This window comes from Sturnus vulgaris, chromosome 21, assembly GCF_052056855.1.
Source record: "Sturnus vulgaris isolate bStuVul1 chromosome 21, bStuVul1.hap1, whole genome shotgun sequence".
Classification (NCBI taxonomy): Eukaryota; Metazoa; Chordata; class Aves; order Passeriformes; family Sturnidae; genus Sturnus; species Sturnus vulgaris.
In genome coordinates, this window is record NC_142263.1 from 3088145 (window position 1) to 3114254 (window position 26110).

Genomic DNA, 26110 nt, shown 5'->3' on the forward strand with positions numbered 1-26110 from the left:
GCCCTGAAACACTTACTGAATGTATTTCATTGTCTGTAGGTTTTAATGTGGTGCAAAAAGCCTGAAAGCTCTAATCTGAATAATAAGAGAGTTTGGAGTGAGGGATGCATTTATAAATACAGCAATTGCTGCTCTAAAAAGTAAGAAAAAAAAATCGGAATAAAAGCATGTATCAGTAGTGAAATCAAGCAATCAAAGCACAGAAAAACTCCACATGGATCTTAAGGTGACCTCTTCCTGAAAATCCACCCCTACCTTGCTCATAGCAGTCAGGGCAGGGTCACAGGCTGCATCCAGGTCCTGCACCAACAGCTGGATGCTGTTGGAGATCACACTGCAAAAAAGGTGGGGAGAAAAAAAAAAAACAACAAGAATCAAGCATGAGTTTTAAAATCACAGTGAGTAACAGAGTGCCAGGACTGGAGTGTTTGACTGTGAGAGGAGGAAAATCCTCCACTGGCTGACAGCAGCACTGTGATGTGAATGCACACAGCTACAACTTGTACTGAGGAGGAGCTGGGAAATTCTGCAGGGAGCTGCACAACGGGCTCCAGGGGAGAGGGGATGTTTGTACAGTTGACCTTTCTCTGTTTTAACACAAATAAGGGGTTTGGGATCAAAGGTGGCAGATGGAGAAATCCCCAAGTATCAAGCCCAGACTGGGATTCAGCTTCAAATTTAATCCAGTCTGTGCAACACCAACATTTTATCATCCCTCCATTTATTCGCAGCCAATATTCTACTGCTCACAGGAACTTGCACAGAGGATTTTAAAAATGACATCTGCATGAGTTCTGTGTCTCCCATGTGTGAAGATGAAGGCAGATGTCTTATTTACACTATGTCTAGGACTGCTGCCATCCATTGTTTGAGTTCCTGAGACATATACCAGACTAAAGGACACATTAGTCAAACACATCTCCCTCCCTCCCCCTTTATTTTTTTTTTTTAAACAGCGTGATATTGCTTAGAGACACATTTAAGGCCATCATATTATGGTATGCATAAAGGTGCAGTTGATCCTAAAACAACAGCCAAGAAACTGCCTGCAGCAGCTCAGACCCCCCTCAGGGCACAGAACCAGCACTCCCACTGCAGACAGCTTCTGCTAGAACAAATCACTGATTCTGTTTCACTAAGCACAGTTTTTAAAAACAGTGTCAACTTTAAGTCTGCCACAGATGCGTGTTTACAACCTCAGGATTATATCTGTAAGAAGTGGATTTTACTTTTGCTCTTTCTCATGATGGTAGCACAGATGAGAATCACAGGACTGTGAGAAATCTGGGCAATGCTTCCTCAAACCATCTTTCCTCCCCATCATTGCCTTTGTGAAGTTTTGGATGCTACTCTGGGGTTCACTATTCAAAACATTTTTAAGTGTCCACCTTCTCGTTGAGATATGGTGTCACCCACACTTAATTCTGACCTGGGATTTGCTCTTCACCATGACCCAGAAAGATTGCCTGTTCCCTTTCCTACAGCTCCAGCACATAAAGTCTGGAACAGGATGCAAAGTAAAAGACTTCCTTCCAAGCACTTAATTTGTTTGTAAAGGCAAACTCATCCAAAATTAGTTGGAAAAATTAATATGGGACATGAAGTGACTACAGGCTTCAAGTTACACCATCTAAAACTTGCATTGGGATAAAAAAAGCCTGTGACTGTTTCTGCTGGTGCCTCTGCTTCTGCTGGGCACTACAGAATCCTCTCCCTGGGGGATTCCACCAGGCCAAGGGAGCCAGACTGAAATAACCACCCCTGACTCCTGCAGGGCAGAGCTGTGCTGCTGCACCAAGGACAAACACGGAGCTCTGAGAGGATGGGAAGTGACTCCACCACTTGTGTGTCCGTGCTCAGGAGTCTGTCAGGACTTGGGTCACCAAGTGCAGGCTCTCGACCTGAAAGCCACAAGTTTGCAAACAAGGAGAGAAACCCATTTGTCTGCACTTCAAAACAAACACGTGCTGTGGAGGGATGGTGGAACAGCTGGAAATGTGTTGGGAACACAAAGGATCACGATGTGCTGAGAGGGTTTGGAGCCTGGGTCTGCAGAAGACCCTTAAAATCCTCACCCCAGGCAGCACAAAGCAGTGGATGACTCCTCACTCCATCCCTGACGTGCACAGAAGGGATGGATCAGGAAGCTGAGGCCATAAAGGAGCAGTACAGCAACTACAGTGAGCCCAGCACTTGAGGGGTTCTCTGAATGCTGCCCATCACCTCACAAAACAGATCAACAGGGAAATTACGGATTTCTGCATTTACATTGCAATATTTTTTGTTGAACTTCAAGAAGAGCTCATAATTTCTGCCACTTTCCCTAAAGAAACTGTTTTGTCACCCCAAGGATAAATCCCTCCTTTTCTCCACATTTGGGGTGGATCTGCACTTGCCTTTCTCTGAAAGAAGAAACACTTTCCAGGGTGCATAAACAGCATTTTATCACTTATTTTATGACTGTGCCTAACAAGACATCAAATCCCAGAAGAAACAACTTGTTTGATGTTGAATGAGCCAACGCCAGCGAGGTTTATAGCTCTGACTTACACTGACAGAAGGCTGGACAAAGCCCTCAGCTGGAACAGAATGAAAGTCAATTAAAAGCCTTTGTTACAAGATACATCAGCCCTGTCAGTTGGACTTTAAACCTGTCCAAAGCAGCAAACGTGAGCTATACATTAAACAACTTCCAAAACACTTCACATTGGCTGTCTGGGACCAACCACCTCGAGAGGCAGCCACTGTGCAAATCAAGCAGCCACTCGAGGTTGCTGGCTCCTGCTGGCTAAACTCACCCTCCACTTGTCCATGTTAAGAAATCCCCATCTTCTGGCACATTTTATTTCTCCTTCCCTGCTACCTTGCTTGCTTGCTTTGGCTGAGTGGACACAGCAACTCTGAATTTCAGGCAGGGATTCACTCTTAAAAAAGAAGAGCCTGAAGGGAAGGGAGTTTCTGCAGCCTGGAATGGAGCCTGAGACCATGTGAAAGAGCTGGATGGAGATTCAGTGGGATCCTGCCCACTGCAGCAGGAGAGGAGGAATCACAGGAAGGAAGTTTTCTGAAAAATAAAAAAGCTTACTGCTATCTGGGCTGAACCTTAGTTTTAGGGAGAGGGGGAGCTGGTGACAGGGATTATCTTCCCAGTCTTGCCAAGATACTCTTTTGTCTGATATGAGGCAAAACAACTTTTGCCTCAATTTTCTTGTCTCAAAAAAATATATTCAATCTGTCTGTCAGGAGTGGAGAGGAAAGGATGTGAGAACAGAATATTTTTAGCACCGTTACATGAAAAGTAATTTTAATGAATGATAATCTTCTCTCAATTATAATCCCCAAATATAAGATTGGATCAGTCTTTTATGTCATCTGAAATGGGGTTTGATCATACTGACAAGGCTGCTGATTACCAGGGGGAAGTTAAAGCAGGAAGGAATGTACTGAAATAGCTTCCTTTCTTGAAATGTAACAGCCACCTCTCAGAGCTGCCAAGATGCAAATGATGTTTCAAATGGAAACTCACTATTTCCTTTCCCTTTTCCAGTGCTCTTGTTCCTTTGGCTTGGACCATGGGGAGCAGCTAAAGCCTGTGCTAGTGCAGCTCTTGGAGCAGCCAGAGGATCCCATTCCCTCAGCAGGGAAGTGCCCAGGCTGTGGATCTGGGTGGATCCTGTGACACCAGGACCTCAGGATTGTTATTGCTCCAGCACCATCTGGCTGACAAAAGGGAATTTTGACACATTGTGGGAGGAGGCACGTGCTGGACATACATGCTGAAAGTGTCCATCTCTCCTGTCAGGTTGATTCTCTCCATTAGGCTTGCATCCACTTTTTCTTTGAGTTTCTCTTCCAACTGTTGGGAAACAAAACAAGCAACAGGGAGATCAGGTTTCTAACTCCAAATAATCGTTCTTGAAAACTTTATGCCCTGGAAAGGTCAGCTTCTTCAAACTTCATCTGTGACCAAACTATATCCAAAACTCAGCCAGTGACACTGGAAATCTTTCCTTCTTGGCATCCCAGACCTGTTGATCTGCCAGGATGGGCCATGGTGGCTCCACGTCCTCAAAGAATTAAAGCCCCAAGGTCAAATATGTAACTCTAGTATGACATGCTACCGTACTAGCTTAACACTGTGGCATCTGTCCTGCTAATAAAGATGTTTCTCAACACTCTGCCTGTGCCCAAACTGCAGAGGAGGAGGAGGAGGAGGAGGAGGAAGATTGCCAGACCTAGTGGTGGAGAGGGTTGGATAGAGCCAAACATCACAGCTCATTCCTGACCCATGGCATTTTGGAAGCACCTGAATGTAACGAGCGGAGCGGCTGCAAATCACATCAGCATAAATTCCTCCTCTCTCCACTCCACATTGCCCCAATATTTCATGCAAGTATTTTCCCAAAAGTATTTTGAATTATTGGTGTGCTTGTTTTTATGATGGGGAGATAATGAACAGAGAATCTTTTTTTTTTTTTTAAAAAATAAAAATTTTGGTCTCCAATCCAAAACAAATTACGTAACAAACAGAAAAGGATTGAACCCAAAACTGCAAAGCAGGGTTACAGGGAAATTACTTTTCTCAGGTAGGAATAACAAAATCAATACTCTTCTATCTTTGAAATACAGATTGAACAATGTAGAGCTCAATAATCCATAGATTTTTTTTTAGCACTTTTGGCTGTCCCAGTCTCCACAGCAGCACAGAAGAGGAAAACTCACCTGCTGGGTGGTGGCCAGGCAATACTCTGCAGTGCTTAGGATGCTGCAAATCAAGCAGAGCTCTTCTAAAGTAAACTTTGCCACCTCAGAGCCTTCCTTTTCTTTCAGCAAACTTGTGATGGTGAGCCCACCACTGCTGCTGGTTGTCCTGGGGAAAAAAAAATAAAAAATCAACAGATAAAACCTGTGAGATTTTTGAGTGTACAGACACTCAAGGTGCAAAATTACTGCTGGGTTTTAATGCCATAAAAAGGCTTTATGGCCACAACCCAACACCCTGTGCAGCACAGGACATCAAACCCACAACTGCTATTTTAGTGAAGGAATTTCTTTTACAAAGAGCTTTGTACCAGGTGTTCAAGCAAAGGACAACTCACTCATTGACAAGAAAACAGATTAGAATGCAAGTGGAACACAGCACTCCCCAGGTAGCTTCACCTTCATTGCCAGTAATCCAAAATTTAATTAAAGATTACAGAAGAATCTCAGAACTATCAGGAAACTTGTCATATTTATCTCTGCAGCACTAAACAGCTGTCCACATGCATTTGAGACTTTGGCAACCTGTTTTAAAAACTGATGGTATCAACAAAGTAAATTATTAAAAATGTGCCTTCCCCTCCACTGTCTTCCAGTGAGCAACATTCATGTATCAACAAAGAAAGACTCAGAGCAGTTTAGAGGCAGGAAATTCCCTACCTCTCAACTCTTTATAATCCAAATCCATTAAAAAAAAATAGGACAGTGATATTTATCTTGGACAGCAAAAATGGAGCACTCAAAAAAAAAAAACGTGGATAAAGAATGCAACTGAGGTCTGATGGAGAACACACATTAAATTTATCTTTCCACTTGTCTGGATGGAACCCTCTCCCCTTGCATCTGTGAAAGATTTTACTGGTTTCAGAAAGTCATTCTGCTGCTCCCAGGTTTACAAAAGAAACAAGCAGAAGATGTTAAATAGCAAATAAAATTATCTGCAGTGGAGTTTTGGCAACATCTCAGGAGCACCTTTAGCCTGTGCACTGACACATATTGGTGCAAACTCATTATGATTTCCTCTCCTTTCACTGGATTTATATCTACACATCTTATTTATACAGAGATAAAATGTTCCAGAGCAGAGGGAAGCACTTTAGCATCTCACAGATAAATCACCTTCATTATAAATTACCATATAGATGATGTTGGGCTAAGGCAGCTGAGAATCCCAGTATGAGCTGGTTACCCAAGCAGCAACCCTGAAAGCCAGGCCTCTCTGAAGAGACTTGGGCTGGCATTTCAAAAGGAACTTCAAGAAACTGCAAACCTGGCTGCTAATCAAAGCCAAATATGAAGCTATTCTCCAGGGGCCCTTAAAAGAAAAACAATGTGTGACTGCCCATTGGCTCTCCTGCTTTTTTCTCTGTGCAAGAAACTGAACTTTGGAGAAAACCATGAAGTAAATGGAGTGATCCTGCTGCTGCCTGGGGTGTTTGACAGGGAAATGAGTGTTCACAAGGATGTATTTATTAATTATCTTTACAAATCATCTGCTCCTCGGTGCAGTGGAATGTCTGCAGCACTGGGGAAGCCAAACTCACTTGGGCAGGTTTCCAGAGAGGATTTTCCAGGCATATTCCCTCAGGTACTTCTGGAAGATGGTGGTCAGGGCTATCATGGGCTCCCCAGTGCTGAGCTGGGAGCACTGCACCATGCACTTCTTGTAGTACACAAAGAGGTCAGCACAGCTGGGCAGGACAGCTCCTCCTTCATCCACGTTGGGCTTGGGGGGACCCTGAGCCTTGAAGTCAGCCACAAACCTGTCAATCAGCTCACCCAGATTCCTGGTGTGGGGGAAAAAAAAAAATTATATATATATATATATATATATATATATATATATATATTTGAGTCTGTTGAGGTTGGAATTGGAGTGAAAAAAGGGAATAATGCCTACAGTGAGATGCTCTGTCTTGTGACACCAGCAAGTTCAGGTTTAGCAGCTGGGTATTCCCAGCCCTTCCTTATCTCCATTCTCCCAGCACAAAGCTCACACAATTCCACAGCTCCAACCTTTTGTGCTCGGGAGTTTTAGTGGCAGCTCCAAATCTGTTCTCCAGCCACACATAAAAGCTCCCAGGTCTGCCAGGACTCGGTTCAGCACATTTGATGCAAGTGCATTAAGCCTGTGCTCAAGTTTCATTCCTGGCACCAGGAAAAGGAACAGTCAGGCTTCCCATCTCAGAGGCCTCCAGAGAAGACCTCAGGGAATATGGATTTTGAAGGGATGTGCTCAAAATGGTGTGTGCCATTTGCCATTTCTTGGTCCCATTTGGATACCACCTGGTTTTGCACAACTTCACACATCCTTTAAAAAAGGTTTTATTCAGCATGAGCACAAAGTGCACTTCCTACTTAAGACTCTTTTTAAAAGCACAAAAAGCCTTCTTATTGTCTCCAGTGATTCATTACAGCCTGGTCCTTACTCAAATATTTCAACAATAAACTTCACTCCATCCTTTCACCAGGACAAAAAGGTTTTTGAGCATGGCAGAGGGCCAGAGGCATCACCACAGGACCAGAGAATCTTCTGATCTTGGGGAGTTCCTCTGGCCCTGCTCCTCCAGAGACAGCACATCCATGTCAGAGACCCAGCCCAGCTCAGCTCCACGGAATAACCTTTGCCAGATGAACTGAATTCTGCAATAAACCTCCTCCCCCAGACACACTCACACTTTTCCTCGAGGAAACTTGGCTTTTGGGAAACAGGTAAAGAATACTTTCAGGTGAGAGAGGTGCTCTGCTGACCAGGAGGAGTTTCTGTATTTTATATTTCTATTTTGAATATGATCTTGCTGCAGCTCTCCCCTTGCCATGGCACAAACCTTCATCCCTCTGAGGGTGGAATGGCTGGGCTGTGCCATGACCCCGGGTTCCTGAGGAGAAAGCCAAACCCTCGGGAGAATGGCTGAGACTGCAGCACGTTCTCACCTCTGCCAGTGAGAGGGGGAAAACTGCCAATAATGACAACTTTTCCCCAGTTTCTACCCTTTTTTTCTTTCCCTCTTATGAGAGAGAAAACCCCTCTGATTCCATCTTATCACAAGCCTCTTCCTTGATAAATTTAGAGGTTGCTGCCTCAGAATGGAAATGCTCCTACCATAGTTGATCTGCTGGGCCAAACTTATGTCCAGGAATGTGCTTGGAATATCAGGACTCTCAATCATGGAGCAATGCTGCTTGGTTTTAGGCAGGCTGTTGCAAAGACAAGTATCCCCTTTTTCCATGCCTGTTGCTTGAGCACTGCACACACAGCTCTGATTCCACACTCACAGCTCCTCGGCTGTGCTACAAGCACTGTAAAAACACCAGGCTGCTGCACTGATGTGATAAATCTCCACACTGGCAGCAGCAATTGAAGGCTGAAGAGAAGCATTGATTGTGTTGGGCCACAGAGAAGCAGAATTTACCTCCCTCTGTAGCTGTAGCAGAGCCAAACAGATGGCTGCTGCAGGAGGGCTCCCATGTGCTGCAGCCTGCAGATTCCTGCAGCTTCTCAAGGAAAGAGGACGTGGCTCACTCCTTGTCAAATCCAACAGCTGCATCTCCACCTCTGCATCTGTGCTGGGCTCCAGCTGGGCAACAAAGTGGAGCTTTCTTAGCAGTCACCACTCACTTGATTTTTTTTTTTTTTTTTTTTGCCTTCTCTCAGTCTCAAGACACGGTCAGGAATGTCAATGGCTTTTGTTTCTTTATGCTTAGCCCACATGTTCTCCTCTTCTCCGAGGCAAAGTGAAATGGATCTGCATTTTCCTGGTCCCCCAAGGTCTTGTCAACTGGGATGCAGGAGAAAATGCAGCTGTTCAGAAGAGCTGGGAGAGCAGTGCTGGGGCTTCACACTTGTTCTGATCCCAACCTGGATAAAACTGCCCATCAAACCAGGCTATGGGACTGCTCCTATTGCAGAATGGCACTGGTGCAAGTAAAACATCAGGATATTGTGCATTAAAAGAACTAATACATCATTAATGCACACCTTGGTTGATGGCAAACTTTCACATGAGTCTCAGCTGGCCCAAATATGACACAAATCTGTGTGGTACAATGGGAGCACAGAGAGTCTGGCAGAAAAACTGCTGGGAGATGAAACATGAAGAAGGCAGGAGAGCTACAGAAAATGAATATTTTCTCCACAGACTCTACGGAAAAGCTCCAAGAAAATTCTGTGGTAGTGCAGATGTGGTATTTCCTAACAGTAGCAATTTATTGGGAGTGAGAACTCGCCAAATCTAACCAAGAGAAAGAATGAAAAGAAATCACATAAAGGGAATTCTATTCTGCTTCCTTTCATTCCTGCACTCCTCTTCCTTTTTTTTTTTTTTTTTTTTTCCTTGCATTCAACCTATTCAGGGTTGTTCTGCAGGAAAGGAACCAGGAACTCCAGAGCAGCATGAGAGAAGAACAGAGTGCCCAGGGATGTGAACAGAGCAGTGGCACTGACACCCCTGGAGCACTGCAGAGCAGTTCCCATGGACTGGGGATTTTGGAAGCCCCTCTGCTGATGAGGCTGCAAACACACAGCACCAAGTGCCAGTTTTCCAAGCACTCTGGGCTCAGACTTGCCTTTGAGCAGATGGAAGGAGGGCTCTGCACACTCTCAGCCCTGACAGAGCTCTTCCTCCTCTCCAGGAACAGCTCAGCTCACGTCTGTGTGCTCCTGCTGCCCATAAAGGACAGCTCAAGATGCACATCCCAAAGGGGCAGGAATGAAATCTGCTTGGCTGGTCAGAAATCTGATATTTACCCTGCAGCTGAGGGTGGAGAGCAGCATCTTTAAACTCCTCCTTTCAGGTGTCTCCTCTTAAAACTGCTACAGATTTTGGCACCGTGTTTCTTTACACGGGTATGGAAACAATTTTTTGGCAGAAAATGTCCAGGCTTTTTTCTGTCACAGATTTAAGGCACTGATGAACAAAACTATCACACTGCTCTCACTATTCAGAGCTGAAACTTACAATTAATGACCTAAGCAACATCTCATTTTCAGACATTGGCAGCAGATTCCTCAAAAGTTCAATCAAAGAAAGAAGAAGAAGAGAGAAAATCATGAAGGAAAGCAATTTTTGGCAGTCAGGGGCAGCATGGGGAATACTGTGGCAGTTTTTCTTTGAACTCCCTGCAGCCTGTGGCTATAAAGCTAATACAAAACATCTCATGATTGTAAAGGAAAAGGAGAAGAAAAAAAAAAAAAAAAGGCAACTGAAGGGGCTAGGAGCACAGTGGGGTAGAATTACCAAAATGGGGATTAATATGGCCCCCAGTGAGAAGGGAAGAAATACTCAAATAAGTCTGTGCTCAGTTGGCTGAGGGCAGGGGGGAAATATCAGTTTCCCTTTGTTATACTGCAGAGCAGAACCTAAACCCAGCAGGACACAGCACTGTGCAAGGTTTCAGCTATTCAAGGATTTTTTTTTTTTTTTAATGCATAAAAAGTTGATGGCACATAGAAAAGCTTTTTCAAGATGCTTATCATGGAGTTTGGATAAAATCAGGACACTACAAGCCTCAAGTTACACATTCTCTCATGTGCAAAGCCTTGGAAGATAGAAGAGCACACACAGATGAGATGCACAAAGGAGGCACCTCCTCCTTTCCAGCCACTAATCTATGCTAAAAGACTAAATTGAACTTTTTTCAACTATTTCCTGTCCCAGGTGGCACTGCAGCTGTTACTGAGATGTCATTTAAACCCTGGTGTGAATTGAGGTGCACAAGGAAGTGTGGTGAGAGCCTTGAAAACTTCTCAGAGCTTCTCTGAAAGCTCCTTTCATTCGACTTGTTTTGCTGCAAGTCAAAGAGGAAGATGAAGAAGGGTGCCAGGGATTAAAGCCCCTGACCAAGTCCCCAATCTGTGAGCAATGCTAATGTTATCTCACAGCCAGCTCATCTACAGCAGCTTTCATCTAAGCATCTCAAATAACTTCTTTCCTACAAAGCAAATCTTGCAACTCCTCTGCCACGAAGCCACATGTGTATTTTACAGAAAAGCCAACCCTATTATTTGTGGAAGACACGAGATGAAAGAAAGACACATGTCTGCAGTGGGAATTGCAGAGGCAACAGAAGTCATTTCAGGAACTCTAAACCTCTTCCACAGAAAGGCAGTGGGCACCACTCCTGCAGCCCTTGGCAAATGACACACAAAACCAACCTCCACAGCCCCCTGAACACTCATTTTATCCCAGCAAAGGCCCCACTCAAAGTTTCCTGAACCACAAACACTGCTCCTGTTGAAATCAGACAGCAGAGTTTCAAGAAATTAATTTTCTGCAGCTTGAGCACAGAATCCAGTACAACCCAACACATCCAAAAGCAAATAAACTCAAATAAAACTCGGGCTGGTTACTCACTTGTCCTGGGACTCGATATACACATAAAGGTGAGGCTCAAAGCACTTGGAAACAATGCCATGGAAAGGATTGTCAGGGACCTTTGGCTTCTTTGGCTGTGGGAAACATTTAGAATGTTGGTTCAAACCTGCCCTGTAACACCTTGAAGGAACAGCAATGCAACAGCACAGAAGGATATAAATCTTCAGAGATACTGTAACACAGAAATTTGCTGTCAAATAATCAAAGCATATAAATGTCATTATATCCAAGTCTTCCCTCCTTTTTAGAGGGCTGTTAGCAATCCAAGGAATTATCTTTTCACTTGTAAAATATTCTTAGCCTTAAAGAGAAGGCTGCTCCATGCTAACAGATTTCAGCTGAAGAATCTTAATGCAGTTTGCAAATAAAATCTCCCTAAATCCTTCAAGCAGTAACAAGGCTCCACTGGTCCCCTCTAAAATTAAATGTAGCAGTTATTTGGAAGCAAGATTGAAGAATCCTTGCATTTTAGAATATCAAGGGCAATAACTCAAAGTTACAGGCTTCATCTGAATGAATTTTATTTAGATAAACAGCATGTAATTACTGGAGGAGCCAGAATTATGCAGGCAACACTACAGGCCTGCCTTCACTGTGCAACACGTTTGTGGGGATGCAAAGATTTCTATTTTTAAATCACATTTAGAGCATTAAGCACATGTGCCATTTGGGAGCCATCCTGTTTACCCTCATTTGAGTTTAGTGCTGCACTCTAAGCACGGGCAGCTCACCAAAAGCCACTGGGAATACTCACACATTTAAATTTGTGCATGTTTATGTACCAGGCTGGGCAGAGCCTTTAAGCTCTTTTCTGCCCTACAGCTAGATTATTATTATTATTCTTTTTTACTAAGAGGTAATTTCTCTTGTTGCTTCCCAGCAAACCAGCAACTTTTCATTGGCTGCAAAGAGGGCTGCAGTGACTCTGGAATGGAATTCTTGCTTCTCTCTCCACAAAAAGCCAAGATCAGCTCCCAGCCAATGAAGATATGAATTTTTCCAGCTGAATTTTTTTTTTTTTTTTTTTTAGTGCAAGAAAAACCAAACAAAAGAAGCAGAACGAGAGAACCTAAAAGACTTTCTCTCCTAAACAACAGAGGAGGTGGCACTAAGAATTTGGAAGAGCTATCAGAGTGTGACAAGGCAAAACATTTCTTGGCAATAATTCAGCCCCAAATGATGAATACCAACCTGAAGTAAGGAAATGGTTTTATGGAGGTCAGACCATCTCTATGAGCCTTGAATGAAGAATTTAAGTTGTAAAAGCCTTGGGACAGAACCATTACCAGACATCCTCCACCCAAAATCCCTCTGCCAGTGCTCCTGTGTGCTGGATGCACACACTCACTGGACCTGGGAGGAAAAAAATCACAGAACCCTCCCATCTGCCAAACCCCTGGCATGGCAGTGGCAGCACTAGGCTGCAGATTCACCGTGTTTATTTACCACTCACCAGGCCTGGCTCTCTGTGTGTCTCTGCATCACGCTGCTCCCAGCCTGTCTGGTGCAAGGAATACTAAATCTTTTAACAGTAGCAGTGAAACTGTATTTCTGAGTGTGCAACCCTGTCCAAGAGCTGCAGATGTTTAAGCTATTTCCTCCTTGAGTTTGATGGAAATAATAAAAGGTTACTGTTGTCACAGTAAGGAGGTCTGCAGCTGGCCCAGTTTCCTTTCATTACTATCCAAAGTAAACAGATTAAATTGAACTGTTAGGATTACCAAAAGAGGTGATTTTTTTAGCATGGATTCCCCCCCAAAAAAATTCTTGTGCTCCCTCTTAGATTCCCAAGTGTCTTGAATTTTCAGGACTGGTGTCTTGGAAGGGCTCTTTTACTGCAAACCTTTCATCTTCACCTCTTTGTGTCCCTTCTGTTCCTCACACAGTGACAGCAGGAGATGAGACCTGCAGCACCTGCAGTGTCAGCACAGAGCAGCAGCTGCTGGCACTGCCACACTGAAATGCTGGAGCCCACTTGGCACACAGGAGGCTGAGGACAGCAGAGCCCAGCACTGTGACACTGGCACAGGGCATTCCTACAAGGAAAGGGCAGCCTCAGCACAAACCCAGCCCTAATTGTGGCAATTATCTCTTCACCTGCCTCCTAACACCACTGACTTCTCCAAGGATGTCCTCTCATCTCTACACTGCACATGCAAGCCAACCTTCCAGTCATTAAGTATTGGAAAGCAAGTTCTTCCCAAAAAATGCATCAGAGGTGTCTCCCCAAGTTCCCACTCTCTGTGTCACATGAAGTCCACACAATACCAACTGTCCAAGCTATATTTTAATGGAAAGAGCAAAAACCTTGCTTAAATCATTCTGTTTCAGGATTTTGGCTGTGGATGAAGGCACAGGGGCTGCCCTGCTCATGTGAAAATCTGGAGGAGATGCAGTGCACCAGACTGTGCTGGTGGAGAGCTCCCACCTCCCGATGTCCCCAGGGACACGGATTTGAGAAGGCCCTGAGGCTCTGGGCACCCATCAGGATACACCTGTACATGGCCCATTTACAGGGCTGTAAATCCCCTAAATAAGAGGAGAGTACCAGCCTCAAGTAACTCACAACATTTAGGAAACATCCATCTGGTGTATAAAAAATACAGGCTTTGATATTGGTGCCAATTAAAACAATTGCATTTACCATTTATTCTTTAATGTTTGCAGAGGGTTTTGGAAGCCCTGTGCTTGTACAAGCAGTTAGGTGTTGCCTGCTTTGCAGAGGTAATGGATGAAAAGCACTGTAAAGATAAAAAAATCTCAGAAGTGATTTATCTGGAGTGAAAATCTAAAGCTGACACTTGAAAGTTCAATGAGTTGCCTGGTGACTCCAGACAGTTTGCTTGGCTGACAGGGCAAAATATGAATTGCAACTGTTTGTAGAGGAGCTTCTTTGGGGATCTGAAAACCCAAAGAGCTATTTCATCTTACTCTGACAGAAATCCTGTAGTTACATTTGGGCTGCTGCTGTACAGGCTGGAACAGAACCCAGCTCACTCTCACGTGGCAGGATTGTCTCTGCACTATTAACTGGAATAAAGATTGCTTTGGTTTCAGTGAAGTGAGCCAGAGCAAGGCATGGTCGTACTGGGAGCCTGAATGCTGCACAAAGGATCAAAACTGCACTCAATTAATTGCTGTGAAAACAAACTTTTCAAATCAATGGGATGAGAAAAGCTGAGCCCCCACTGGAGATTCTGACAGAGGCTGACAACTGAGCACTTCAAAGACTTACTTTGTCTGTATCACTTTTCTCCATCACAATCTCATCTGTCTCTGCCCCAGTTTCATCCTCCAGAAAGGGGTTGGTGGAGGGAGGTGGCACTTCTGGCTTCTTCTGTTGGAAAAGAGGAAGCTCTTTAGAGAACAGCCACTTTTGTGCCCTCTGGCACACAGCTGCATCCACATTTTGCTTTCCTGAGCCCTTCAAAGCACTGCCCAGCAATTTGCCTTCTCCCAGCAGAGGTGATCAAATCCTGGCTCCCTCTCCATCCCTCCATCCTCAGCCCCTGCCCTGTTTGTACACCCACCCTGCCTGAATCTTCCTTGAAAGGGACATTCTGCCCAGTGTGACATTTCCACTCTCCCAAACCCCACTCCAAAGTGTGTGGTCTCTGCTGGGATAAACCACAACAGCAAACTCTGCCCTGCAATAAACCCCAAATTGCTGCTCCCACTGTTTGTCCCCTACTCTGCACTCACCAGCCAGCTATTTATAATGGTGGCCTTCATTTTGGGTATGAAACAGGGCAAATGACAACCAGAGTCAGGGCCTCTAGGCATGTCAGAAAGAGGGGAAACACAGGATTTTCTGTCATTTGAAACCACACCCTCCCCTTCTGATTCTCTCAGTTATAATAACCCAGTGAAGACAATTTAATTAAAGCTGCAAAATTGCTATGAAATCTGTCAGAATAAATAAAGCCATATTCTTGAGAGATCTAAATTCAGCCAGGAGGAAAACCTTACAGGACTTCCTCTTTTAATTAGCAGCACCCACAGCAAATGACCAGTGGGTCCAGCAGGCTTTCCTTGGAGGCTGAATTATCACATCCAAGCAGGCTTCAAGAGCAGCTGGACAGAGCAGACAACCTCAAACCAGGGACTTCTGAGCCACACATGCTCTGTGCTGCCAGGGCATTTGGCTGGCACAGCTCTGGGCTGAGATTCCAAGCAGGAAAAGCTCAGGGATTGCTCCATAGATATTCCCTGAGTTTTTTCTCTTGGTTCTGCCTTTACAATCTACCAAAAGAGACAAAGCAGAAACCACCAATACCCCTGCAAGGCAGAGTGACCCATCAGACAATGTGGGATTGAAAGCTGCTACCATGTGGTGAATGTGTGGTACCCAGAAATGAGAAGAGGGGACTTTCAGTCACAATGTGTCACTGACACTTAAAGAACAAACACTACAAGGCAGTTACCACACCATAATCACTCTGTGGCTCTCCATGTGGCTTCAAACAGCACAGAGTCCCAGGAGAACCAAAAAAAGCACACAAGCTGTGTATTTTTATTCTCGTGAGCCCTGTGCCACCTTCTCTACAGTCTACACAACTAAAAATCACTTTTCCAACTGCAAGCCACTGAACAGAGTCACATTAAACGCCCTGAGCAAAGAGAGGCTGCAGGTGACACTTTTTGTAGTCTCTGAGCTGTGTGTGAGGGGGTTTCTTTCTCCTGAGAAAGCTGCTGAGGAAAGGAGAGCTCTGCAGAAATCCCCTTACCACTGTGCCATCAGCAAGAGTGCAGCCTGAGAAGCGCTTGGCCAGGAGCCCTTCAAAGTTGGTTGTTCTCTGAATTGCAAATAAAAGCAATTTCACCTCAATCTCCTTCGCCCTCGTGCGCATGATCTTAGAGAGCTCTGCCCTGCAAGAGAGAGGGGGAATATAGAAAAAACAAATGTGGTTTTCTATAAAGATCTGAAACTTAACACTGGAACTCAGTCTGTTCCCCAGAGAGATTTTCATCACAAAATTCAGGCTAATTCCTAAGAGGCTCTCTAACATAAAACTGCTTTGCAGATCTCATTTCAAACACAAGCACAGTTGTTCTGAGCTCTGTGGGTAACAGGACCCCATCTCCTAGCAGCCACTTGGGAAAGCCCTCAGGATCCAACCTTGGGAAGCACAGTGACTCCCACTGGGGTCCCAGAACAAAGGCAATGGTGCTGCTGGGACTCCCCCTGGCACCAAGCCTGGTCTGAGGCACTCACACCACACTCAGCTCGTGCAATTCCACTTGGCCTGAAACACTACTGATTCTTTACCTCTGTTACACTGAAAATTGATTTTCACATCACCTCAATCCCCCATCCACCAACACCCCTCAGCCTTTTCACTCCTCGCTTCCTTTTAACCACAAACAACTCCTCAGAGATATCTGCAGCCTGCCTTCAGCCATTGAACCAGCACTGAGCTGACCCAGTTTCCATTTGCAGGGAGCTGGGTGTGCTGGGAGAGCTGGGTGTGCTGGATGTGCTGGGGGAGCTGGGTGTGCTGGGGGAGCTGGGGGAGCTGGGTGTGATGGGGGAGCTGGGTGTGCTGGGGGAGCTGGGGGAGCTGGGTGTGATGGGGGAGCTGGGTGTGATGGGGGAGCTGGGTGTGCTGGGGGAGCTGGGTGTGCTGGGGGAGCTGGGTGTGCTGGGGGAGCTGGGTGTGCTGGGTGTGCTGGGGGGAGCTGGATGTGATGGGGAGCTGGGTGTGCTGGGGGAGCTGGGTGTGCTGGGGGAGCTGGGTGTGCTGGGGGAGCTGGGTGTGCTGGGAGAGCTGGATGTGCTGGGGGAGGCTCACCTGGTGACGTGGCAGAACTCGACAGCGATGCGCTCCGTCATGCACCACTCCGCGGGGAACATGCGCCCGTACTTCTCCTCGTAATCCACCAGCTGCCTCTTGATCCAAGCGTAACGCCGGTCAATCTTATCCAGCCAGGCCACCTGAACCCCATGGACAAGGAGTTTTCAGCACCAAAATCATCTTTAGCTGCACAAGTTGCAAACGTTCAGAGCCGTGCTGCTGGCGGCAGCTCCGGTGATCGATCGGAGCTGATTTGACATCTATTAACATCCTCTGAATGCTCCCAGGGCAGCTTCAGATTGGAGATTAGGGAAAATTTCTTCATTGAAAGAGTTATCAAGGCTGCCCAGGGAATTGGCTGAGTCACCAGCCCAGGAGGGGTTTAAAAGATGTGTGGATGTGGCACTTAGGGACAGGGTTTAGCGACTGGAATCAAGGATCTTAAAGGTCTTTTCCGACCTAAATGATTCTGGGATTCCAAGTGCTTAAACACATGCCAGACTGAAAATCCTATCTTGTGTGAATTAAGAGAGCAAGCTCTGTTGAAAATGAGGATAACAGTATTCCTAAATCATGCAGAGATTATTGAGAATTCAATCCAATAATATTTCATTTGATCCCACCCTCTTTGTTTTGCAGACAGAGAGGTTAAAGTCAACAGTGGGATGAGAGTGCAGGAATTCCTGGATTTTTACATTCAGCTCACATTTAAATTCCAACTAAAATTCTTACAACCTGAGCAGGATGGGATTTTTTTTCCCCTAAATAATCGTGCTTTCTGCTCAAAATTAGAAATATTAATCCAGAAAACTTTGATGGAAAAATGTTATTTAAACTTAGGCAGTTTAGCCTTTCTCTATGTCAAACATTTGAAACTGATAAAATACCTTTTGATCTAAAGGTGATTTTGGTTTGTGTGGGTTTTTTTTTTTTTCCAAATTCAAGAAGGTTAACTTTTAAAAAGCTGTTAGTACCAAGACAGGAAGTTTAAAAATTAGCTACAAAGATAATGAACTTCCTAGAAATCCCTCCCCCCCCAGCTTTCTAAGCATTTTGGGGTGTTTCTTGATTGTTTGTGGGGTGGTGGTGTTGAGTTTGCAATTTTCAGCGTTTCATTTCTCAACCTTTGCAGGGCAGGAAATAAATGGAACATGGATTTATTTCTTTTCTACACGAGGGGAGAAAACATTTCTAGTGATGATCTGAGAAACTGAGGTCTAAGGTGGGAGGATCCTGGCAGAGATAACAACTCCCAGCTCATCATCCACTCCAGATCACACTCACAATCACTTTCCAAACCCTTGGGAATAAAAACTTTTCACCACAGGAACCTGTGGAAGAGTGAATTTTGGGAACGCCTGCAGAGCAAAATGTGAAACCCAAATGGAGCTTGCTAAGCTTCCCTTACATCTTGATTTTCCTGGAAAAGGACCAGATACTCTGAGAGGTGTTGTTTAATGAATTTCTTGATGATTTCCTGTTTGATCCTGGGATCCAGGACGTTGGCTACCAGGCAGGCATCACGTAGGACATTGCTGGGCCCACCAGTCCTCTGTCAAAATAAACAGGAAGAAAATGATTTCAGATTAAATAAATTGAATGGGTGATTGCAAATGCATCCAGGTTATCTTGGGTTTATCTTTTCCTATTATTCTCTTTTCTTCTGCTACTCTTTATTGCTGCATTTTTCTTCTGTTGCATGAAAACTGAGCTGCTTCCATTTCACTGACCATGAAGTTGTTCCATGGCAAAGGCAGAAAATTCAGAAACATTTTTTTTATAAGGTTGTTTTGGTTCTGCTTCACACGGACACAGATTTGCCCTTCACCAGCTGATCCAAAAAATCTCCTCATTTCTGTACTTGTCAGTTGTAAGAAGAAACCCAGCAGAGCTGGTACTTTGAAAAACAGAACCAGTGTTTTCTTGGAAATTAATTCAAATTCACACCTACTCCCCTTACTGTTTGCAAATGTTTGGATGCACAAAGCTGGGGAAGCACAGTTGGTGCCTTAGCCCCAGCCCAGATTTGTATCTGTGCTGAGTAAACCCGACACAAACTTGGTGGCAACAGCCAGCCTGAGCTTGGCTTCCTCTGAACAAAACACACATTTTTGTGACAAATAATTCACCAGGGACTGGGTGAGACCCCAAGGGAACCCCAGTGGGCTCCCAGAGATGAATTTTGGGGCATTCCCTGCCCGGTCTGCAGTAGCTGTGTGCATTGTGACAGAGGAAGGGCTGACATTTCCCCTACACGTTCCTGACAGGAACAGTGAGAAATCTTCCTTTGCTTTCTAAAGAAACTCCTGAAACAGGCAGAGACCAAACCTAGAGGAAAAATGAGATTAAATCCAACGACAATCACACTGAACTGCTGTCAGTGACACTTTTCATTGGGAGGAAGAGGGAAAGTGAGAGCTTTACCTTTGTGCCTTGAGAAGGAAAGGCTTCCTCGAAGTCAGCCAGGATCTGCTGCCCCAGCTCGTTCTGAGCTGCCTTCACCCTGAGGGGGACACAGGAAGGGCTTTGGTGGTGGCTCTACAACCTCCCTGAAACACCACCAGCTTTGCAAGGGATCAAAAGGATGCTGAGGAGAAAACATCCACATTAAAAGGGTCTGTGTGGCAAAAGTGGGGGAGTGTTTCACAGCTCCCCACAGCACCGACCCCTGAGCTGCAGCACAGCATGTCCTGGATGCTCCTGCCCTGCTGCCATTTAATATTTCAATAAGGGCCAGTTAATCAGCTGAGAAATCAGCTATTTGAAAACCCTTTAATGCCAATGTGATCTACTTTTAAATTCATTTATGTTGACCACTTTTCAACAGAAATATGTTTCTAACACATAAAAAAACTTCACAATGTCTCAATCTTCACCACAAACCTTTCACAGTTCCAGGTGTACTGATCCACTTTTAAATGAATTAAAAAGTTTAAAATGAATTAGAACTGCTGGCAGCAGTTTTATCCTATAAATTCTCCATGTCTTAGAGAAGCACAAAAGAGCAAAGGTATGAAATGGGAGTAGAATAAACCACAACCTTGCTCTTTATTTGGCTGAGAGAATAAAGCTTCCAATTGCCAGAAATAAAAGTCAATACAGCTTAATTGATACTTCTAGGGAAATGGAAATGCCTACACACACTAGAAAGTGCCAAAGCAAACAGTGAGGCACTTACATCCCTCTGCAGCCCTTGAATTCTTCCATCAGTTTTTACTCTACTGGAAATGCTTTCAGGTCTAAACTGATCACTCAAACAGTGAATTTTTCCACTGAGATTGATACTTTAGCAAGACTGGCGACATTTACTGTTGTGAAAATGTTTGTTCAGACTATGGGGAGAAGACTTGAGAATTTTTTTGGTGCTTGTTTAAGACTCCTCAACCTTATCAAGGAAAGATCTGCCTCTTTTAATCTTCCCATTTGAGTTCCATTAGTAGCAAAACCTTATGAGATGATCTGACAATGCTGGATTCTATCATGGTGCCAAATGCAGAAAATTCTAGTCCTTTAAAAGTGATGGCTGAAATATAACTTTATATCTGTGATTTAACTGGATGTACGACCTGTCTTCCTCAGGAATTATTTATGGGGATTTTGCTGGAAAAGCTTCCTGCCTGCAATGTCAAAAATAATTCTCACTTAAGCTCTCTGCTTCACAGGAATGTTCAGAAACTCCTCTACTCTTCCAGGTAAAGATCCCCAGTTAACAATTTCATAAGTGGGAAACAAAAAGAATTCACTAGTATGTTGAAACAGGAGTGGGAAATTTAATCAGTAAAATGAAGCCATAGCTACAGGTTTACTCCTGCTTAAATTCTACAAGCAAGCACATGTAGCTCATGTGAGAAAGCACCACAGAACCAAACCCTTCGATTCTCCAGGAAAAGAAGTGAGAAAAAAAAAAGACAAAAAAAAAAAAAAAAAAAGACACTGAACACAGACTGAAAATTTTTAAATAATCAAGAAACAAGAAGTGTGTAGAATTAGGAGTCACAGAAATTAGTGAGTTTGTATGAACAACTGGAAGCTATTAGCAGTGATACTTCTTTCCTTATGAGTGGCTGTGGGGACCTTTCTATTTGACAACAGCTGCAGTGCAGCACAGTGGAGGCACTGAAAAGAGCAGCAGCCAGATTCCTAAAGACTCAACAAATTTAAAAGAGCCTCTGTCAAACAGTTAAAAGCCCTGTCCACAAGCTTTGTTGTTTTAGGCTCTGATTCAGGAAAGTACTTAAGGATAATCTTAATGGGGATTCTCGTATCCTTAAATTAAGAAACTTGCAGGAATGCCTTGCTCAAGTGGGATGTTAAAAATATGTATTTTTTTAAAAATAGGTCCTGCATAAAAATCTCTCAAAAGCAGGCAGGGAGAACAAGTTTGAGTATTTTTTTTTCCTTCATATTTTCTAAGAGAGGGACAGGGCAGAGCCATCCAAGCAGCCAAAAGTTTAGGTTTGTGTGAGCAAGGACAGGAAACCCCAGTGCCCTCCCAGTAAATATCACTTCTTATATAACCACACACACAGACACAATCAATTATTTTCACAATTATGAACACACATCCAGAAGCAAGAAAACCTTTCTGCCACCTCTTTAGAGCTCAGCTGCCTTAGGCAGAGAACATGGGGGGTATTTGCTTTAGCCACTGGACATTATTGCCCCCAAAAGCTGTCAGCTTTTCAATAATTCAGAATATTTTTCCACACAGTGGAAACTGCAGTGATAAAAGCCTCGACATTCAGCACTGAAGGAGCTCCCTGCACATGCCTGAGGGTGTGTGTGGAACCACTTCACCAAGTGAATGAGCTCAGCAAGCCCAGATAAGAGATTTAGGATCTCTCAGAGCCTCGGGTGGGTTTGATAAGGGTCTCTTTCCCTGGGTAGGTTCCCCCAGAAATGTGCTGGGATATCCCAGCAGCCATCCCACACAGCAGGGAATTGCCTTTTCCTGGGGTTGCCAAACCCTCTGGTTATCCAACCATTAAGGATTTCTGTTGCTCTGACTTCTGTTTTATTATTAGTGGCTTTTGTTCTCCATTTCCCCTGCCTTAGAAAAACAAAAACAAGAAAACCCACTGCTATGTTTCAAATGACATTCAATTACTAGAAACCATAATTCCTTTAGCCAAAGCTACCAGAAATCTTAAACCATGCCTGGCAGCTTGCTGAGATAAAAAGAGGCTGAGCCAGCCTGTTTTCCTGTGGCAAACTTATAATTCTCTCTTTCTCCTAAATACTTTCCAGGCTTTTTTCCACTATCTGCTAGGCCTGCAAGACCACTTTTCTGGGTGGGTTTGGGACCACTAATTGCACCTCCCTCCACAGACAAAAAAACAGCAGAGGACTGAGAGATAAGAAAATATTCCTGTTTACTACAACAAGCACCAGTGCACTGCATTGGAAATTGGTTGAGGAACACTCTTAGGAAAACATTTACATTTGGCAACGAACTGTGACATTTTTACATCAATACTCAACAGGATCAGCACAAGAAGCCAACTAATTGAGAGTTCAGTCCAGGTTTCCAATGAATCCTTACAGTGGGATTTTTGCTTGGTTATTTTCAAAGGGACAGAACAGGTGGAAAACAACATTAAAAACACATCATTACTTTTCACAGCATCCAGGAGCAGCAATCTAAATTGAATACCCCATGACAAAGAGCACATCCAACACCACCAAGCAGGCACTTCTCCTTCCCATGGTTTCCCATTCATACTTGGCTTCACTCCATTCACACCATGAAAAAAGAGGCTTTTTATTTCAGAAAGCAACAGAATCTGCTCGTTTAGCAGTGTATATAATGGGCTTATTGTACATAACAGACATTGGTTACTGTCACAGGTCTGTGCCAACATCTACTAAAGCATTTCTTGCCTTCCCAAACATCCTAGAGGCTTCACTTGTACCATTAAAACAAATCCATGAGATACCAAACCCCAGCAATTTCACAGCCTAAAAATATCCCTGCAAGAAGCCAGGCAAACTTCCTCTGATGTTTCATGAATCACGAAAGGATTTCCAAGCAAAAGAGAGAGAAAAGTCAACTCCAAACCAGGCTCTAACACACAGCCATGGAGTCAAACTCCAAAAAGCAGAATTCTGGTGCCATGGACCTCCCTGTAGGAATTTTCTGCCTGCATGTGGAGCAGTAAAGAGCTCCCAGAGCACCCCAGAGCAGCTCCTTTCACCCCACAAGCAGCCTCCTCTATCACTACCAGATGGTGCAGCTCTCTCTGTATAAACACTGCAAGGAAAACCCTGCCGAGGCAATTCTAAAAATAGGAGGAACAGGACTTTCTCGAGCTTTTCAGATCCTTATCTTGAAGGGAGAATAAAACAAAAGAAGTTTTCCTCCATGTCCTTGCCAGTGTCGCTGGTGTGACTCAAAACCACCGTGCCTTTTAGCAGGAGCCTGAATTGGTTTTTATAACAATCAGCAACTACAAAAGTATTAAATAATCATCCACCAAAAAGGGAAAACCAGCCAGAATTCTAGACCAAGGCTTAAATTATATTTGGTCTTAAAATGGCCAATGACAGCAGGTTTCTGCCCAAAGGGCATTACCACTCTGGAAGAAAATGAAGCAAGCAAATCTTTCTGAGCACAAGGTTGGAATAGACAACAGCCTCAACTCAGAAAAGCACTGACATATGTTTACATTTCCTTGATGTTCATGTTCATTTAAGCAAATGCTTATGGTCAAATGCTTTGTTAAACAAGGCCCCATCCCTTCTCTAGATTTAGAGGAGATTTTTCTTCTGCTCTGTTTCATGGATTCCATCTGTGTTTTCTGGAAGAGGTATCTATACCATAAAGAAAGTCCAACAGATTTACATGAAAACATTACAAACAAATCATTCAAACTCTGTTTCCATCACTAAACAACACAGGGAGCCAGCTGCTGTCTTAGCAAAGGGAGTCACCAAAAAAATTAATGACTGTGCCTGGAAGACTCCTTCGAGTACCTCAGCAATGAGCAAAGTCTTCTCAAGCAGGGACATCAATATCCCCTAGAACAGGGAGGACCTTGTCCCCTCAACTCCTGGCTGTCACATCCCAAATGAAGCCAAGATCAAGGAGAAATGGTGGCTTAGTGACCACTGAGCCTTCACCTGCTACTGCTGAGGGTGGTGGGGGCTTGCAGCGAACAACCTGCACTGCCACGGGCTCCTCCAGGTGAGAAAATGAAAAGCCAGTCAGTAAAAAACACAGAGCAAGTTACATCCACACTAATTATTGCTGTTGAACAGAGTGGGCTGCTCCAGATTTGAGCAAACTCTGTCCAATTTTAACCTGTTTGTTTTGGCTGTAAAGAAGCTCCAAGGACCATGTCCAGGCTTCACATCCTTGAGGGTCTGAATCTGCCCCAGACATTTCCTTCCCTTCCTCCCCAGCAGGAAAGGGAGTGCTCAGGGTTTGAATCTTTTACCTTTCAGAGAGCTGTCGAATCTGAGGGATCCCCATGTATTTGTTGAAGTGCTCCAACACATTCACGACACCTTGGAGAAGGTTGGCAACTTCCCCATATTGTCTCCTCCTGGTCATAGCCCTGCAGAGGAAATTAAAGCTTTACAAAGGCAGATGCAATGGGAATCCTGGGTGGTAATTCCACAGGTGACTTCATCCCCACTGGGTCACACTGGTCCCTACTGACATTTATTTTTCTAAAATACACAGCTCTTCATTAACATTCCAACGCAGCATTAAAATTTCACTTAAGCGATGCTAAAATAAACCAATCTGGCACACATCTAACAATGCCTCAAAAAAAAAAAAAACCCCAAAAAAACATAAATGTCAAAAGCAACACTTGGCAAGGAACATGTAAACTACTGAATGCATCCGCTTCCCAGCATGGGTCTGGAGGCAGTAAATGTTATTTCACTGTAATGACCTGAGTGAAGCCATTCGTCATCACACACAAAGTGTGAGTTAAAGCTTCTCTGGAGGAGAATGATGCTGAAAAGCCATTAGCCTTGACTTCTCTCTTAATAACTTTCACAGGGAACTGACAGCGAAAAGAAGAAAATCAAGTTAATTTATTTTTATATCATCCTTTAGGATCGTTCCAGTGGAGACAGCAGGCTAAGGAAAATTTTATTCTCAGCGCTTCACAACAACCCAGTGTTCGTGCAGGATTTGCTACAAAGCAAGAACAGGCTGTGCAACTTCACAGATGCAACATGTAAAAAAAAAAACCTGTGTTTTCCTAGATTGTGTGTTCCTCAAGTATATTAAAAAATCCACAATGGATTATTAGAAATATTTAACCTCCAATTCACACACAGTACAAGCTGCAAGGTTTCTTTAAACTCTTGCTAGAATGAAAACTAGAGTAGACCTTTAGCAAAACTCACTGCAAGACTGACAAAAATCCACCCAAATTCCCAAGAGCACATCCCTAATGAGGATTCCTACTCCTTAATGAAGCCAGACTCATTCCTTATCACCAAAGATCAACAGAGCAATTCAAGCAATCGATGCTGCAAACTATTAAAACACAACAACACAGGCTGAGGGTCACTCAAGAGCAACACAGGATCTGCCAGCAAAAATCCCTCCAAAAAACCAGGCAGGCTGTGACAGGCCACAGAGAACCCTGAAAACTCAGCAGTGGTGTCCAAATAGCACCAAGAATTCCCACACTTACTCCAGAGAATCCACGCCCCCTGCCAGCATGTGCAGGTGGTTGAGGGTGGTGATGGAGGTGGTCAAGTGACGCTTGGCATGATCCAGCTGCTTGATATCCCGGGTGATTTCCTTCACCTAGGGAATGAAAAAAAAAGCATCCTGGTTAAATATCAAGCCCCAGCAATGGAATTTTCAGGACATAAAAGCAGCCACTCTCTCCTCTTTGGGACTGCAGAGGTGTCAGCTCTGTGAACGCTAACAGCTTTAACACAAGCTCAGTAGGAAATTATCAACCAGTCAGGACCAAGGACAAAAATGTTACTGACAGGAAAAGTCAGTGTCCCCTCCCTTTCAAAGGCCAGAAAATAAAGTGCTGCTCACCATTTGTTCAGATTTTTCAGCCTTGTCTTTAATATCCTTAATTTTACCAAAGAGCTGTTGAATGGCTTTTTGGGCTTCTTCCAGGGCCTGGAAAAGAAACAAGGTCAGAGTGGAAAGAAAATCTGCATTCAGTTTTCACCTTTCTAAGAAATACACAGTTG

The 26110-nt window shown here is 44.1% G+C and overlaps 1 protein-coding gene across 2 annotated transcripts in view; it reads right to left on the bottom strand.

Annotated features, from left to right (window-relative positions):
• VPS53 (VPS53 subunit of GARP complex) overlaps positions 1–26110 on the bottom strand; it is a 61543-nt gene that overhangs the window by 17180 nt on the left and 18253 nt on the right. The window contains exons 5-17 of one of the 2 annotated variants that reach the window (XM_014876496.2): positions 25950–26036; positions 25588–25703; positions 24367–24486; positions 19355–19433; positions 18339–18482; positions 16928–17070; positions 15863–16004; positions 14371–14472; positions 11115–11209; positions 6306–6548; positions 4723–4870; positions 3774–3856; positions 256–334 (exon numbers count right to left, since the gene is read on the bottom strand). In XM_014876496.2, the coding sequence (XP_014731982.2) occupies positions 256–334; positions 3774–3856; positions 4723–4870; positions 6306–6548; positions 11115–11209; positions 14371–14472; positions 15863–16004; positions 16928–17070; positions 18339–18482; positions 19355–19433; positions 24367–24486; positions 25588–25703; positions 25950–26036 (1581 nt within the window). The remainder of the gene's footprint in view (positions 1–255; positions 335–3773; positions 3857–4722; positions 4871–6305; positions 6549–11114; positions 11210–14370; positions 14473–15862; positions 16005–16927; positions 17071–18338; positions 18483–19354; positions 19434–24366; positions 24487–25587; positions 25704–25949; positions 26037–26110) is intronic. The other variant, XM_088177223.1, reaches the window with a different exon arrangement.